At 43.5% G+C, this 15,361-nt stretch overlaps 2 protein-coding genes across 2 annotated transcripts in view; one reads left to right on the top strand and one right to left on the bottom strand.

The window, feature by feature from the left end:
* The window catches only part of esyt1a (extended synaptotagmin-like protein 1a), a 349,848-nt gene that overhangs the window by 206,370 nt on the left and 128,117 nt on the right, over positions 1-15,361 (bottom strand). The window lies entirely within an intron of this gene.
* Positions 1-15,361, top strand: part of lrp1ab (low density lipoprotein receptor-related protein 1Ab) — a 197,559-nt gene that overhangs the window by 166,362 nt on the left and 15,836 nt on the right. Inside the window, exons 61-73 of the mRNA XM_084069511.1 lie at positions 417-605; positions 1,532-1,680; positions 4,182-4,275; positions 5,202-5,318; positions 6,204-6,323; positions 7,514-7,636; positions 8,129-8,254; positions 8,840-8,956; positions 11,229-11,335; positions 13,130-13,262; positions 13,534-13,656; positions 14,412-14,534; positions 15,091-15,231. Of these exons, the coding sequence (XP_083925637.1) occupies positions 417-605; positions 1,532-1,680; positions 4,182-4,275; positions 5,202-5,318; positions 6,204-6,323; positions 7,514-7,636; positions 8,129-8,254; positions 8,840-8,956; positions 11,229-11,335; positions 13,130-13,262; positions 13,534-13,656; positions 14,412-14,534; positions 15,091-15,231 (1,662 nt within the window). The remainder of the gene's footprint in view (positions 1-416; positions 606-1,531; positions 1,681-4,181; positions 4,276-5,201; positions 5,319-6,203; positions 6,324-7,513; positions 7,637-8,128; positions 8,255-8,839; positions 8,957-11,228; positions 11,336-13,129; positions 13,263-13,533; positions 13,657-14,411; positions 14,535-15,090; positions 15,232-15,361) is intronic.

The raw sequence follows: 15,361 nt of genomic DNA, 5'->3' as shown, positions 1-15,361 counted from the left end.
ATGTTTTTGATTAGATTTGTTTTGCTTCATCACAAATGTTAAGAATGTTATATGGATAAGCATATTGTTAGGTGCTAGGCTTGTTGTTTACGTGGTATCCTAGTTTCTTTGAAGTACTAAATGGTTGTCTTTGTACTCTACTTACATGTATGTGACTTAATCTATCCAGTCGTCTCTTGATTAGGGTTCATGCTTACTCTGATACGCACTTGTGTAAGTCACTCTGTATAAGAGCGTCTAAACGCCTAAACTGTAAACAGTTCTACGATTCAATACATCTGTCTTACTACACTATACAATTCTCTGGGAGTATTAAAAACGGATCCTTTCGAGTCCATATGACTGTGTATATATATACTTGAAAGGGTATTAACTGAACATTTGTTTATTTTTGATGTTTCTCTGTGTGTCTGCAGTCCTGACCCAGGACATCCCCCACATCTTTGCCATGACCCTCTTTGAGGAGTACATCTACTGGACAGACTGGGAGACCAAGTCCATCAACAGATGTCATAAGACCCTGGGCACCAACAAGACCACCCTGATCAGCACCCTACACAGACCCATGGACATCCACATATACCATCCCTACAGACAGCCTGAGGGTGAGCCAGACGCTGGTGTACAGCTCTATCAAAGCAACAACAACATCTATAACAACACACACTTAACCACTGGAATCCCTAGTGTCCCTATTCTGGGGCGAACGTTCAACAACAATACCTGATCTTCAAGCTCACAGGCAAAGAGATTTGATGTATAGAGGAAACTATTTGATGATCAAGTATAGAGCCCTGGACACCGGTTAACTAAGTATATAGAGTACAGAAGTCCTGACGTCACTCATTCATCCACAGGTTCGTAAAGTCATTTCGCTATGGAGAATAACATTGGGTCATCATAGAATCGTCTCATATAAGAATTGTGGTCCAAAAATAAACAAACTATCGCGGCGATATTGTCAGGGAGGAGGTTCTGTATCGTTTATGATAGTCAGTCACTTATATTTGATACAGTCTGTTTCTGGCGAAAATTAATTCGGCGGAAGTAACATTAGTGTTTTCTCACCGTCAGTTGATGCTTCATATCCATAAGAGTAAAACCGCCAGGGTCATTTGTTTATTTTTGGAACACAGTTCTTATTTGAAGCGATATTAAATACGTCTATGGGGATTCAGAATGGGGGTGGAAAACCGCGAACCAGGTAGACAAACCTAGGATGTGTAAATTACGTCAGACTTCGGTACTCTATAGGCCAGGGTTTTAAGTGGTTAAGCCTGATTTATATTTCGTCATACTGTACACCACTGTCCCTCGCCAAAAAAACGCCAATCAATAAGCTCCCCAACACATCGCGTTGCGACGCGCTTTGAGCTTGTATATCGGCTGTTTTCAGCACGCAAGTATAAATGAAGCATTACACACTCACTCATACTCACATTATTCACAGAAACACAAGTTTCCTAGGCGTGTTTTGTTTTTTCAAACTTGCACCACTAAATGAAACCTCTCCTCCTCCTCATCTTCCCAGTGCTCAACCATCCCTGCCAGACAAACAATGGCGGCTGCAGTAACTTGTGTCTGCTGTCCCCGGGGGGAGGCTACAAGTGTGCTTGTCCGACCAACTTCTACCTGGCCAACGATCAGCGCACGTGCATGTCCAACTGTACTGCTAGTCAGGTAAGGCAGTGGTTCTCAAACGTTTTCATGTCAAGGACCCCAAAATTGACACTTACTAGCCTGCGGACCCCCATTTAAAAAAATATGCCAGGGACCCCCCCCATAAGAGAAGATGTTTTTACGGCTCTAGCAGTGATTCTCAACCATTTTAATTTTAAGGACCCCCAGTTTGACATGCATTAGGCTACAGACCCCCATTTAATGGCATTTCTATCACTTGGACCGCAATTTATATTGTAAAATCTATGTCAATTTAACTCTGAGAGTGTACAAATGGAACCAAATGGACCCGTTAGGGTCCATTTGGTTCCATTTGTACACTCTCAGAGTTACAGACCCATAAGGGTCCATTTGGTGCCTAATCAATCATTTAGCTGGGGACCCCCTGGAACTCCCTCAAGTACCCCTGGGGGTCCCCGGACCCCACTTTGAGAACCAATGAGGTAAGGCATGCAGGGTTTCTCCAACTTTTATTTCAAGGACCCCCCTGGCTGCGTACCCCCATCTGAAAATAGTTTGTGCAAGGGACACCCATACAAAATTTGATAAGTTGTTTATTATTATATATACATCAACATTTTGTTTGGTACACCCACTCCAAATGGCAGCATCATACAAATACAAATAAAGCAAGATTGTTTGAAAAAAAGCAGATCTAGAAGCTCACATTATGAGCTTGTAATTGTAGATATTTTCAAATAGCCCATGTACTGTATATACAGTAGGGTTAAAGTGGTTAAACTGATTGATGCTATATTAACTCATTTTGCTGGGGACCCCCTGGAGCTCCTACTGTAGGTTACTCTGGGCCAGGGATGGGCAGCCATGTCTTTTTGATCTACCAGGTGATCATGTTGGGCTATAATAGAGGTGATCAAAACAACCATTATTAAACATTGTTTTTTGATGGGCATAACACTTGTATCCCCAGAGAGTCAGAATGTATCTTTCATTTATTATTCATTTAAATTGTTGACTTTGTTAGGTTTTATAATATATTATTCACTTATTCTATGCTTGTATCCTCCTATAATTTGACAAACCTCTGTAATAATAATAATAATAATAATAATTTGACAAACCTCTGTAGTGGTGTAGTGGTGTGGTGTAGTGGTGAGGCCAAAATTTGGTTCTGCCCGTTTCTCCTCAGTGGCTGGAGCAATTGATTTGAATTTGCACACAGCCATTGACCATTACCATATGCACCTAACATCGAAGCCTGTTTTCCGATTACACGAAATCTCAGCTGTTTATTGGCGCTTTTGTGTTCGCTGGCTCCCGGGTTGCCAGATCATGTGCGCATATCCCCCCACTGGTATGGTCTAGTTATTCTAATTAGCAGCCTATTGTCTCTGTCGGGTGGAAACCTCACGTGTGCAAAACTGTTACTTTTCAGGATTCAAATTCAAAAGTAGCAAAAGGAGCAGATCTACAAGCTCAAAACGTGTCTCTTTGCGCTGCGTTTCGAGCTTGTGGATCTTCTACTGTTGTGTGACACTGTAGTGTGGTCAAGTTAATTTACGAAAAAACACACAAACCGTTAAAATATGGAGATAACAGGTTTCTGCCCGACAGCAACGCTATAATAAGACATAAAAGCAGCGGGGGGGGGAGGGGGGGGGGTTTCACAGTCTGGCACTGGGTGATAACACCAGCCTTGGAAAAGGAATAAAGTGATCATGTGCCCGAAAAGGTTGCCCACCCCTTGTTGCCCACCCCCTGCTCTGGGTACTAAAGCCTGGTCAGCTTTAAACCATTAAGACAATTTTTAGATTTGAGCTAAAAAGCATTATTTTACACTTTGGCTATTCAAAAATAGCAGATCTACAAGCTCATAGCGCGGCACCGAGTGCCGCGCTATGAGCTTGTAGATCTGCTATTTTAGAAAAATCGTGAAAATGTGTGCAAATCTTTGAATATATATATATTTGTTAAAGCGAACATTTTTAACTCAAATCTTTGCTTCTGGGACCCCCTGGAACAAAATATTTTGAGATGGTGGTCCGCGGCCAAACACATATCATTTTGGGGGTCCTTGACATGAAAAAGATTGAGCACCACTGATATAGAAACAGGTTTTTCAGAATACTGTTGGGATTTAGGAGACCTGTAGAATCGGCTTCAGGTCTTAATGGGTTAACCCATTAAGCTACGAGCTTGTCTGCTATTTTTTAATAGCCCAAAGTATAGAATAATGGTTATAGCAAAAAAAATAAAAATGACACAGTATGCGTTTCCGGATTGAATGGGATAAGGCCAAATTGAGACAGAGGGCCGATCACAGGGCCGTTTTCCATTCTCACACACACAGTGTGTGTTTTTTTTGTTTGATGAACTTCTGGTGTCAAGTGATTATCTATTGACAGCTGGCCGCCCGCCCGGTGCTACTGTAGCCTCTGTGGTTACATCACTGCCACTCTGCGGGCCATTATATGCTGTGGTATTTATTATGTGTTATCATCACATACTGATTTATGGCCCTTTTGTCGTTCTCTCTCCAGTTCGTGTGCAAGAACGACAAGTGCATTCCTTTCTGGTGGAAATGCGACACGGAGGACGACTGCGGAGACCGGTCGGACGAGCCGTCTGACTGCCGTAAGTGTTTTTTGGAACAAAGGCATGTAGGAGAGAGGGGGCGTGACGTGCCAGGGTGGAAGTTCTGGCACGTAGTGGATGTGCCCGTCATGTTGCTGTCAGGCGGAAACCTTTATGTACAAAACCGTTACTTTTGAGGAAATGGGGGGGGGGGGGGAAGAACATGTTGGTGAGCTTGTAGAATGGCTGTTTTCGTTACTTTTGCGCAACACTGTCATATGACAGAGCTTCAAATGGGGCATTCATTTATGAAAAAAACTTAGTAGAGATGTTTTTTGCACACCTACTGTACTGGGACAGGTGCGTAGGAGCAGGCAATGTGTGCAACATGAATAAAAATGGAAGTCCCGCACATTTACAGGAGTAATGGAAGTCCCACACACTTACAGGAGTAGTTTATTAGACTACAACGTTTCGGTCTAAACGACCTTCATCAGGTATCCCTGATGAAAACATTAAAAGATGAAATATGGAGATTCGAGATTTCTGCCTGACAGCAACGATAATTAGACTCTGATTCAGAGTAAAAGTTAATGCCCCTATCAGGAAGAATATAAAGAAGACGGTATGAAAATGAAAAGGGGTTTGTGAGCGCCTGATGGAGGGGAAAGGAACTGGTTGGAATAACGTTTTCTTTCCAAGCGCGTCCAACCGGGGAAACTCCCCCCTGTCAGATGATAAGAAGCGGCTTGCTAGCTCCTCATGCATTGAAGTTCAGTTCTGGGCTCTCCCTAGGCTGGCAGAGGGAGAGTAGCGCCCAGGATTACATAGGCAATTGGCAATTGGGTGAAAAAATGAGTTACAAAATCGTGGGATAAAAATGTAAAGAAAAAAAAAAAGAAAAGGTGTTTGTGTGTTTACGATTGTTGAGGGAATGTAAGGTACAGTACTAACAGCTCAGGTGTGATCTTGTTCTCCTGCTGCAGCCGAATTCAAGTGCAGGCCAGGCCAGTTCCAGTGCGGTACAGGCATCTGCACAAACCCCGCCTACATCTGCGACGGAGACAACGACTGCCAGGACCACTCCGACGAGGCCAACTGCGGTACGGCCAGCTCGCTCTCTTTTCCCCCCTTTAATTAAGTCATCCCATTTCACATTCTTCCCTTTTTTTTCTCCACCTTTCTCTGTCATGTCTTCTTTTATCTCTCCCTTCGGTTCTCCCTGCTTGTATCTTTCTGTCCATCTCCCCGTTCTCTCTGGAATTCATTATCTGTATCCTCGTAAAGTCTATTATTATCTGGGCCTCCCAAATCGCAGCTTTTTGTCCGGTGCTGATGTGCACTCTGGCCACCGGCCATCTGTCTGCATGTCTGTCTGATACCCAATTTATTGCACGGTCACACATAACGCATCAGAAGCATTAGCCTACCAGGCGCTCGGATGGTGCAGTAGTAAAGTAACTGACCCACCATCACTGAATCTAGGCGGTTTGGGATCCACCGCGGTGCATCCGGCTTTGTCGAGCGTTTATACGAACACGATTGGCCCGTGTTCGGGGCCAACTGTGTTGTGTCCACGATGTGTTGTGAGCTTATAGATCGGATATTTTCTGTCCTACGACAAAGTATAAATCTTTGTCAACCCATTAAGACCTGAGTCCAATTCTACAAATGCCTTCTTAATCAGTAGTTCTCGAACTTTATCGTGCCAAGGACCCCCAAAATGATTTGTATTTGGCCGCGGACCCGCCATCTGAAAAGGTTTTGTGCCAGGGACCCCCAGAAGAGAAGATTTTTGTAAAAAAAAATCAAATTATTAAACATTTTTCAAACACAAAATGTTTCAAAAATAGCAGATATACACGCTCCCAGCGTGGGACAAAGTGACGCGCTGTGAGCTTGTTTATCTGCTATTTTTTGATAGCCAACGCTAAAATCTAAAATGACACGGATGCTTTCCCGGTTTTAATGGGTTCATTGTGTTGCAGACATCCACGTGTGCCTGCCCAGCCAGTTCAAGTGCTCCCACCCCAGCCGCTGCATCCCGGGCATCTTCCGCTGCAACGGACAGGATAACTGTGGAGAAGGAGAGGATGAGAAGGACTGCCGTGAGTTAACAACAACCCTCCTGTTGTCTGTGGCCATACTGTAGCACTCTTCTACTTCTTCTCTCTTTACGTTAACAGACACCTTTCCGTGTTTTGAAATCGGTGGTAACTAAGTACATTTACTCAAGTACTGTACTTTAAGTACGATTTTGAGGCATTTTTACTATACTTGAGTATTTCCAATTTTCATTACTTTTACTTCTACACCACTACATCTGAGAGGCACATATTGTACTTTTACTCCACTACAGTTATTTGAAAACTTTACTGGTTACTTTGTAGATTTTAATTGTTATTACAAAACATACATTAACCACTTCTTCCCTACATACATTTTGGCCATTTGATGCGACGCATTGTGAGCTTGTCGATCTGCTATTTTCAAAATATTTTCATACATTCTATGCATTTGAAAACTTGTGAAATGGGACCTTCTGCATAATGAGTACTTTCTACTTTTGGTTCTTTAACACATTGACTGCCATCGGCTAATCTCAGAACGTCCATCGTAGTGCCAAGCAATTTCTTACCTTTTTTGTTTTTTTGATTCCGTCATAGGCCCCGCTAAATCCGTTTAAAATCCGCGTTCATTTGGTTCGACACAAACACGGGACCCGACCGAACAAAACGCTGAAAACCGTGCGGCGATCCGACACTGCATTCTGGAGAACGAGAGGAAAACGCTAAAATGGTGGATGCGGTGAGAAAAACAACAAGCCAGAGATAATGGCGTCCAAAGTTGACCGCTAGACAGGAAACGGAGGCGGGAGAAAAACCGGAAACAGTATTATTTCGTTTCCGGTCCGCCCACTTCGAGACCGGAAGTGCAAAAAAAATCCGGAATCTGCACCTGCACGATTTAACATGGGAAAACTACGGGACTACGGGCTACGGGAACGGCAGTTAACGGTTGGATTTAACGGCCCGTAGGACTACGGGCCTGGCAGTGGATGTGTTAAGGACATTTGGATACCAATACTTTTGAACTTTTACTCAAGCACATTTTTAATTCCGGACTTTCACTTAACAGAGTAACAGAGTATTTCTACATTGCAGTATTGATACTTTTTTTAAGTAAAAAATGTGAGTACTTTTTCCACCACTGGAAATCGGTATGTTCTGGTTGGTCGGTTTGGTGCTTCACCGCTATCGGTGATTTTTGACTGTTTTTGTGCTCTTCCGCTCCGTAGCCGAGGTGACATGCGCGCCCACGCAGTTCCAGTGTGCCATCACCAAGCGCTGCATCCCCCGTGTGTGGGTGTGTGACCGGGACAACGACTGTGTGGATGGATCGGATGAACCCGCCAACTGCAGTAAGGACTTCCTTACGTTCCAACTCTGAATTCCTTTTTTTAGCCCATTGACCATAGGTCAGGGGTCTTCAACGTTTTCAGGTCAAGGACCCCCTAGCTGAGACTGAGATGAAGCAGGGACCCCCTCTATAATTGTATAGAATTGTGTTTCAGATAAAACTTTTTTTGTTTACTTGGTCTGCTCTTTTTTCCCTCTACACCTATACCTCTTTGCCAAAAATAGCCGATCTACAAGCTCACAGCGCCTCGCGCTGCGAGGCGTTGTGAGCTTGTAGATCGGCTATTTTTGGCTAAAGTTCATCTCAGAAAAGGGATGGGGGTTCAAGTGGTTAAGGTAAAGATTTGGCAGACCCCCTGTAGTAACTCTGAGGACCCGCTAGGGGTCCCGGACACCCTGTTGAAGACCCCTGCCATAGGTTGTTCCTTTGTCTTTCCCACCCAACCCCGCCAACAACCGACCCCCTCTGTCTCTGTCTCTGTCTCTGTCTCCAGCCCAGATGACGTGCGGCGTGGATGAGTTCCGCTGTAAAGACTCCGGGCGCTGCATCCCGGCCCGCTGGAAGTGCGACGGCGAGGACGACTGTGGTGATTCCTCTGACGAGCCCAAAGAGGAGTGTGGTGAGTGTCTGACGTCCTGCATGGCCAGATGCCTTTTTACAAGCCTTTTTTTTTACATGACACGAGACAAGAAGTTTATTGTCCTGAGATGAGATGAGAAGTTTATTATTGTCCAGCCAGGAAAGGCGGGTGTCATTGAGGTTTTCCTATTGTCAAAACTCGTCACACTTTTTTATAGTGTAGGAGTGAAGGAGTAGCTCAAATTGCTTATTTTCTATCGATTACACACCCCATGAAGCCTTGGATTCATGGACTTTTTTTTAGTTTTTAAGCCAATAATTTGATGGCCGGAGTAAAGATGCTAATGTCTCCGGTAGGAGACACAAATGCAGGTCATTTGAGTCTCCTACCAGAGAGACTGCCGGTCATCAAATTATTGGCTTAGGAATACGACAAAAACAAAAAAGAATCCATGAATTCAAAGCTTTATGGGTTTTTTTAATCGATAGTATAAAGTAATTTTGTGGGTGAACTACTCCTTCAAGCGTATTTATGGTGTTGTGGTGACTATAAATACACATTCACATTCCACTTCGTCTCTAATAACTAATAACTAATTGGTCATTTTCTGCTGTTTTTGGACAGCTGAGCGAACCTGTGAGCCCTACCAGTTCAGATGTAAGAACAACCGGTGTGTGCCGGGCCGGTGGCAGTGTGACTATGACAACGACTGTGGGGACAACTCCGATGAAGACAAGTGTGGTAGGTCTCACTGGAACAACGCCCTTATCCCCATACACGTCTGCTTTCTCATCCTCACCAAAGTAACTGCAGTCGACGTCTTGTCTTTGTGTAATAAATATACAGTAGGCACCTAACAAACTGGTCCGTTTGTGCATACAGTATACTGTATGTAAATTCACCCGTTCAATGCTAACCTCGCTGGCCCCTGAGTTTCACACTTGATTAGTGGTGTGCCGATATATCGTCCCGCGATATATCGCGATACGTTTTCGTGACGATATGTATCGTTTTGGGGGAAAAAATATCGTTTTGAAAAAAAAAAATATATATATATATATGTTTTTTGGCAATAATAATAATGCAAAAAAACAGAAGTATTTGTTTGCATTTGCTTTTTCCCCCCCCATATATTTTCATATTTAAAAAGTGCCATATATCGATATCGTATCGATGTTGTGAGCCCAATATCGTATCGTTTCGTGAAATGTGTGTATCGGCACAGCCCTACACTTGATTGATCACGTTGTTGTCTCACCGAGAACATGTCCTGTCATTTCACTGTCATTTCTCTGATGCATCTCACCTCATCTGATGTTTGTTTCATTCCATACTCTCCCGTTGGCATGAGCCAGAGGTAGGTCTCTCCAGTGTATGTAAATCCAGACCCCTCCCCCTCCCCACTCCTGTGTGTCGAAAAAGCCTGATTTATACTTAACCCATTCAAACCGGGAACGCATCTGTGTCATTTTTTGATTTCTTTGGGCTATTGAAAAATAGCAGATATACAAGCTTATAGATCTGCTTTTTTTTTATCATGAAAATGTGTGCAAATAACATTTTTTTTTTTTACTCAAATCTTTGCTTCTTGCGTCCCTGGAACAAAATATTTTCAGATGGGGGTCCGCGGCCGAATACATATAATTTTGGGGGTCCTTGACATGAAAAAGTTTGAGAACCAATATACAGTAGCAACATACGTTTTTACAATAAAAAAGTGTTTGGATTTAGAAGACATTTGTAGAATCCCCCAGAAGCAAAGATTTGAGTTAAAAATGTTAGGTTGAAAAAAAAGATTTGCACACATTTTCACTATTTTTCAAAAATAGCCAAAGAAATCTTAAAACGACATACAGATGCATTTCCAGTCTTAATGGGTTAAAGTTGCGCGCCGGTAACTGCTCACCGAAGATTTGCAAACGTACAAGCTCACATCGTGTTGCGAGCTTGTACGTCTGCTATCTTAGGAGAGCGACGCGGCACACGACCAAGTATAAACGAGGCCTGACTTTGTAGCCTTCTTGTTGTGTATCTCTCATCCCACCCTGTCTCCATCAAGGTGCCCCATGACACCTATTATCCCGTCAAACTGTGAGAGGTTGGAAGCAAGGCTCCTAAGACATTGTATCGTGTCTTTGAGACTAGACATCACTGCACTTCCTGCAGAGTTTCACAATGACCTCAACTGACAATCATGTATAGAGTGGCGCAGTGGTGGAACGTAATTAAGTACTTTTACTCAAGTACTGTACTTAAAGGGATAGTTCACCCCCAAATTGACTTTTTTTTCTATCGACCCATGGAGACTTGAATTAATGGAGATTTTTATCACATTCCTAAGACAATAATTTGATGAGCGGCGGCTCCTACTGTAGACATTAGCATCTTTCCGGTTTCCGCCGGTCATCAAATTATTGGCTTAAGAATGCGACAAAAACAAAAAAAATCTCCATTATTAAAGGCTTCATGGGGTGTGTAATTGATAGAAAATAAGTCATTTTTGGGGTGAACTATCCCGTACAATTCTGAACGCAGGACTGACACAACTGTGGTATATCGCTACTTGTACTTAACCCATTAAGACCTGTAACGCATCTCTGTCACTTTAGATCTCTTTGGCTATTAGCTCCGCGCTATGAGCTTGTAGATCTGCTATTTTTGAAAAAACGTGAAAAATATTTTTAAAATATTTTTTTCCGATTTTTTTTTTTAAGGATTTAGATTTTTTAGACGCGGCCTCAGGTCTTAATGGGTTAAGTCAAAAATTCAGAGTACAGTTCTTCCAGCACTGCAGTGTCGCAGGGTCATTTACATCCCATTATGAAGTCTTCCATGTCCATGGAGCTCCTCTTCTGACCTCCCATTGTCCTTCCTCCCGTGTGTATAATTCCCCCCCCCCCCCCCCCCCAGTGCAGCCCTTGTGACGAGTCTTGTGGTGGTTATCAAGGTTAGAATATCATTACCGTACGTATTGTTGTCACATGGGTATCCCCCCCCCCCTCCTCCTCTGCAGTGCCGCGGCAGTGCTCGGAGAGCGAGTTCGCCTGTACCAACGGACGCTGCATCGCCGGCCGGTGGAAGTGTGACGGCGACCATGACTGTGCGGACGGGTCTGATGAGGTAACCGTTAACAACACAGTCATTATCAAACCTTTTTGTTATTTCAAGGACCCCAATATTTTAAATATATATATAATTGTTTTTATTAACATTTTCCAAGGTGATTTTTGGGGCGGTGTAGCCGCCCCCTATAAGTGAGTTTTGGACACCGACCAAAAACATTGTGTACCCCCTAACCCTTCCATTGTTAATGCAAATCGATACTTTTTTCATATCAGCCAATCACATTACAGCTAGTGTCATCACCACTAACTGTAATGTGATTGGCTGACTTTGCAAATTCAGGACTGTGATTGGCTAGCGAAACACATGACACATGTGCAGCCCTATGAATAGCAGTATGGACTTTAAAAAAAGTCATTTATCCTTTTTTTAAAGTGAGTCATGTTGTGATGACCACACACCGCCCACACTGGTGTGTGATTTTATAAGACACAAGCACTCAGACAATACGTACAACAACAAAAAAATCACACCCAGTGTGAAGTGAGCGGTGATATTTATGAGTTATTCATTTCATCATGCATCTCGGTAGCCAATCACAGCACGTCTGCGAAGTTTGAAGTTAATTTCATCATGTGTCTCGCTAGCCAAGCACAGCACGTCCTGCATAGGTGTGAAAACTTTCACACCTATGGGCGTGTTTTCCACAGCATGGCGTCACAGCGAAAGACACATTTTCACGACGGAAAGAAAAACTTTCACCACGGATGGGTCCTAAACCCTCTTATAGGAGCGGTTGCACCGCTTAAAAATGAAACATAAGACAAAACACCATATAACAAAAGCATCAACAATGACAAAAAAAAGGCTAAAAGGATAACACAGAAAAGTCCTATGTAATTCAATTCATCAACATAGCCTAAACAATTAACACAATAATACATGTCATCAACCACTACAAACACTGTATCGTCTCTGTCTGGTGGAAAACCTCATTTCTCCAAAACTGTTACTTTTCAGGATTCAAATTCAAAAACGGCAAAAGTAGCAGATCTACAAACTCGAAACTTGTAGATCTGCTACTTTTCATGCTTTTGTGTGACGCTGTAGTAGGCCTGTCCCCCGACTAAGGATTTGTTTAGTCGAATCTAATTGGCTACTAATTGCCAATAGTCGACTGGCAGTCGACTATTGCAAAAAAAAGGGCCAAAATAGATTTTATTTCAAAGGGCCAAGTCTACACAGTTTGTTTTGTGTCTCCAGCAGAGTTTCTAGTGTCTCTATCTCTCTCTGGAAGAGGTTGCACATGAACTCTGCAGCCGCACTGAGGCGCTCCAACACAAACAATACCAATACAAAGACGAGGAATAAGAAGAATAAAGTGGAAGTTACGTGTAGTTGCAGGTGTAGACTTGGCCAAAAAACAATTAAAAACATTTTTGGCCCTTTTTTTTTTTTCTCGACTAGATTCGACTAAGAGACACGCAGTCGACTCGGACCCCCCGCGACTAATTAGTCGACTATTCGACTAGTCGAGGTCAGGCCTGCGCTGTAGTATGATCAAGTAGGGCATTAATTTACGAAAAAAACACAAAAAGGCTTGGTCACATCATGAAGACAGAGGTCCATGTAGGAGCCACGCCGTGTCTCTGTGGATGCACATCGTTTCCTTGTTGAGTGATTGATTTTCACGATCAACGTTGTTGTGTGTGTGTGTGTGTGTGTGTGTGTGTGTGTGTGTGTGTGTGTGTGTGTGTGTGTGTGTGTGTGTGTGTGTGTGTGTGTGTGTGTGTGTGTGTGTGTGTGTGTGTGTGTGTGTGTGTGTGTGTGTGTGTGTGTGTTGCTGCTCAGCACGGCTGTGATCTGAAGTGTGACAACGACCAGTTCCAGTGTAAGAACGGACACTGCATCCCCATCCGCTGGCGCTGTGATGCTGATGCTGACTGCATGGACGGCAGTGATGAGGAGAAATGTGGAAGTTCCGGTGAGTGTGTGTGTGTGTGAGTGTGTGTGTGTGTCTATCTGTGTGTGTGTGTGTGTGATTACTTAAACCCTCTAGTCTTAGAGAAATTGACTTATTTTTTCTGTCTACACCAAATCAGCATAGAAATAGAAGATCTACAAGCTCAAAACGCGCCTGTAGATCTGCTATTTTTGGCAAAAGGAATTATATGGGGGGGGGGGGGGGGGTTAGGGGGGTTATGCAAAGAACAAAGGAGTTGACCAAAAAAACAACAACCTCTTGTGTGTCTCAGCTGGGCGACACTGCCCCCTGGATGAGTTCCAGTGTAACAACACCCTGTGTAAGCCCCTGGGCTGGAAGTGTGACGGAGAGGACGACTGTGGAGACAACTCTGATGAGAACCCTGATGAGTGCAGTGAGTACACACACACACACACACACACACACACACACACACACATACAATATTTTCAAATAGCCGTAAAGTGGTTAACCCATTCAATCCGGGAAAGTATCTGTGTTATTTCAGATTTTTGCTATATATTACAGTCAGATTGAAAAAACAGTCAGATTGAAAAAGGAGTGCTCGCAAGGCCGGATTTATGATTCTATAACTCTGAAGGCTGAAGGTGACTTGGCAACGCTCGGCACGGCGAGTCGCTCGCCTAAGCTCGCTCAGCGGAGCCTCTCGTGGCTCAAGTCACCTTCAGACGGCGTGCCTCCGTCGGTGAAAACGAGTGCACGTTTTTCAATCTGACTGGTTTTCCAATCATATTGTGACATATATACTGCATATAGCACATTGGTTCTCAAAGTGGGGTCCGGGAACCCCCAGGGGTCCTTTTGACTATTCAAAAATAGCAGATATACAAGCTCATAGTGCGTCACTTCGTGCTATGAGCTTGTAGGTCTACCATTAAGAAAAATCTTGAAAATGTGTGCAAATCTTTGAATATATATATTTTTAAAGCCAACATTTTTATCTCAAATGTATGCTTCTGGAGGTCCCTGGAACGAAATATTTTGGATTTAGAAGATTTTTTTTTAATTGGCCTCAGGTCTAATGCTATAGTAATACATTTTCCTGCGAAACCCCGCTTCTCTAACCACTGCTCTTACCCTGTTTTTCCGGCCTCGGCGTTCCTCTCTCTCTTCTCCTGTCGCTCTCAGGACAGTTCCAGTGCCCGCCCACCAGGGCGTTCCGCTGTCAGAACGACCGCGTGTGTCTACGGCTGGCCAAGCGCTGTGACGGCGTCAACAACTGTGGCGACAACACCGACGAGCTGGACTGCCGTAAGTACATGGAGGACGACGGTGACACTGCTAGGACCTTGACTTTTACGCATACTGTGGTCATTTTTAGATTTCTTTGGCTATTCAAGAATAGCAGATATACAAGCTCATAGCGCGGCACCGAGTGCCGCGCTATGAGCTTGTAGATCTGCTATTTTTGAGGGAAAACATTTTGAAAATGTGTATACAAATCAACCTTATTATACAGTATGCAGTGATGGGTGTTATAGCTGTCGCAATTGATACGTGTTTTGAGCTTGTGGATCGACTATTTTCCGGCTATTAGTTATTTTAAGATGAAAGAGTATTTGAAATGGTCAAACTAGAAATAGAATACATGTTTAGAAGCATCTTCCTTAAACATGAATTGTCTCAAAAATGTCATAAAAGCAAAGCCTCAACCTGTGATTTCTTCAACTGGTCGTCTGTATGTAGAGCATACAGCAACATTATTACATTTTCAGTTATGAGATTTTATTTTTGCTTTATTCCATTGTGTGTGTGTGTGTGTGTGTGTGTGTGTGTGTGTGTGTGCGCGTGTGCGTGCGTGCTACAGAGGCCCCGCCCCCTGTGCCCACCTGTGAGAAGGACGAGTTCCAGTGTGCCAACCTCAGGTGCATCAGCTCCACGCTGCGTTGCAACTTCTTCAACGACTGCGAGGACGACGGCTCAGACGAGATCAGCTGCGGGAAGACAGGTTGGAATCATGCAATGAATCATCCTCATGCAATCTCTCTATTTACATTTGTGTGAATTCTAAATGTGTCAAGTTGAAATTGTGATTCAAAGGTTGCACGCACGTCCCAAAACATTTGACATGTGCTGGA

Source organism: Gymnoscopelus microlampas (genome assembly GCF_963454915.1).
Source record: "Gymnoscopelus microlampas genome assembly, chromosome: 10".
Lineage (NCBI taxonomy): Eukaryota > Metazoa > Chordata > Actinopteri > Myctophiformes > Myctophidae > Gymnoscopelus > Gymnoscopelus microlampas.
The sequence above is the reverse complement of the archived record's forward strand: the minus strand, read 5'-3'. Positions and strand labels throughout refer to the sequence as shown.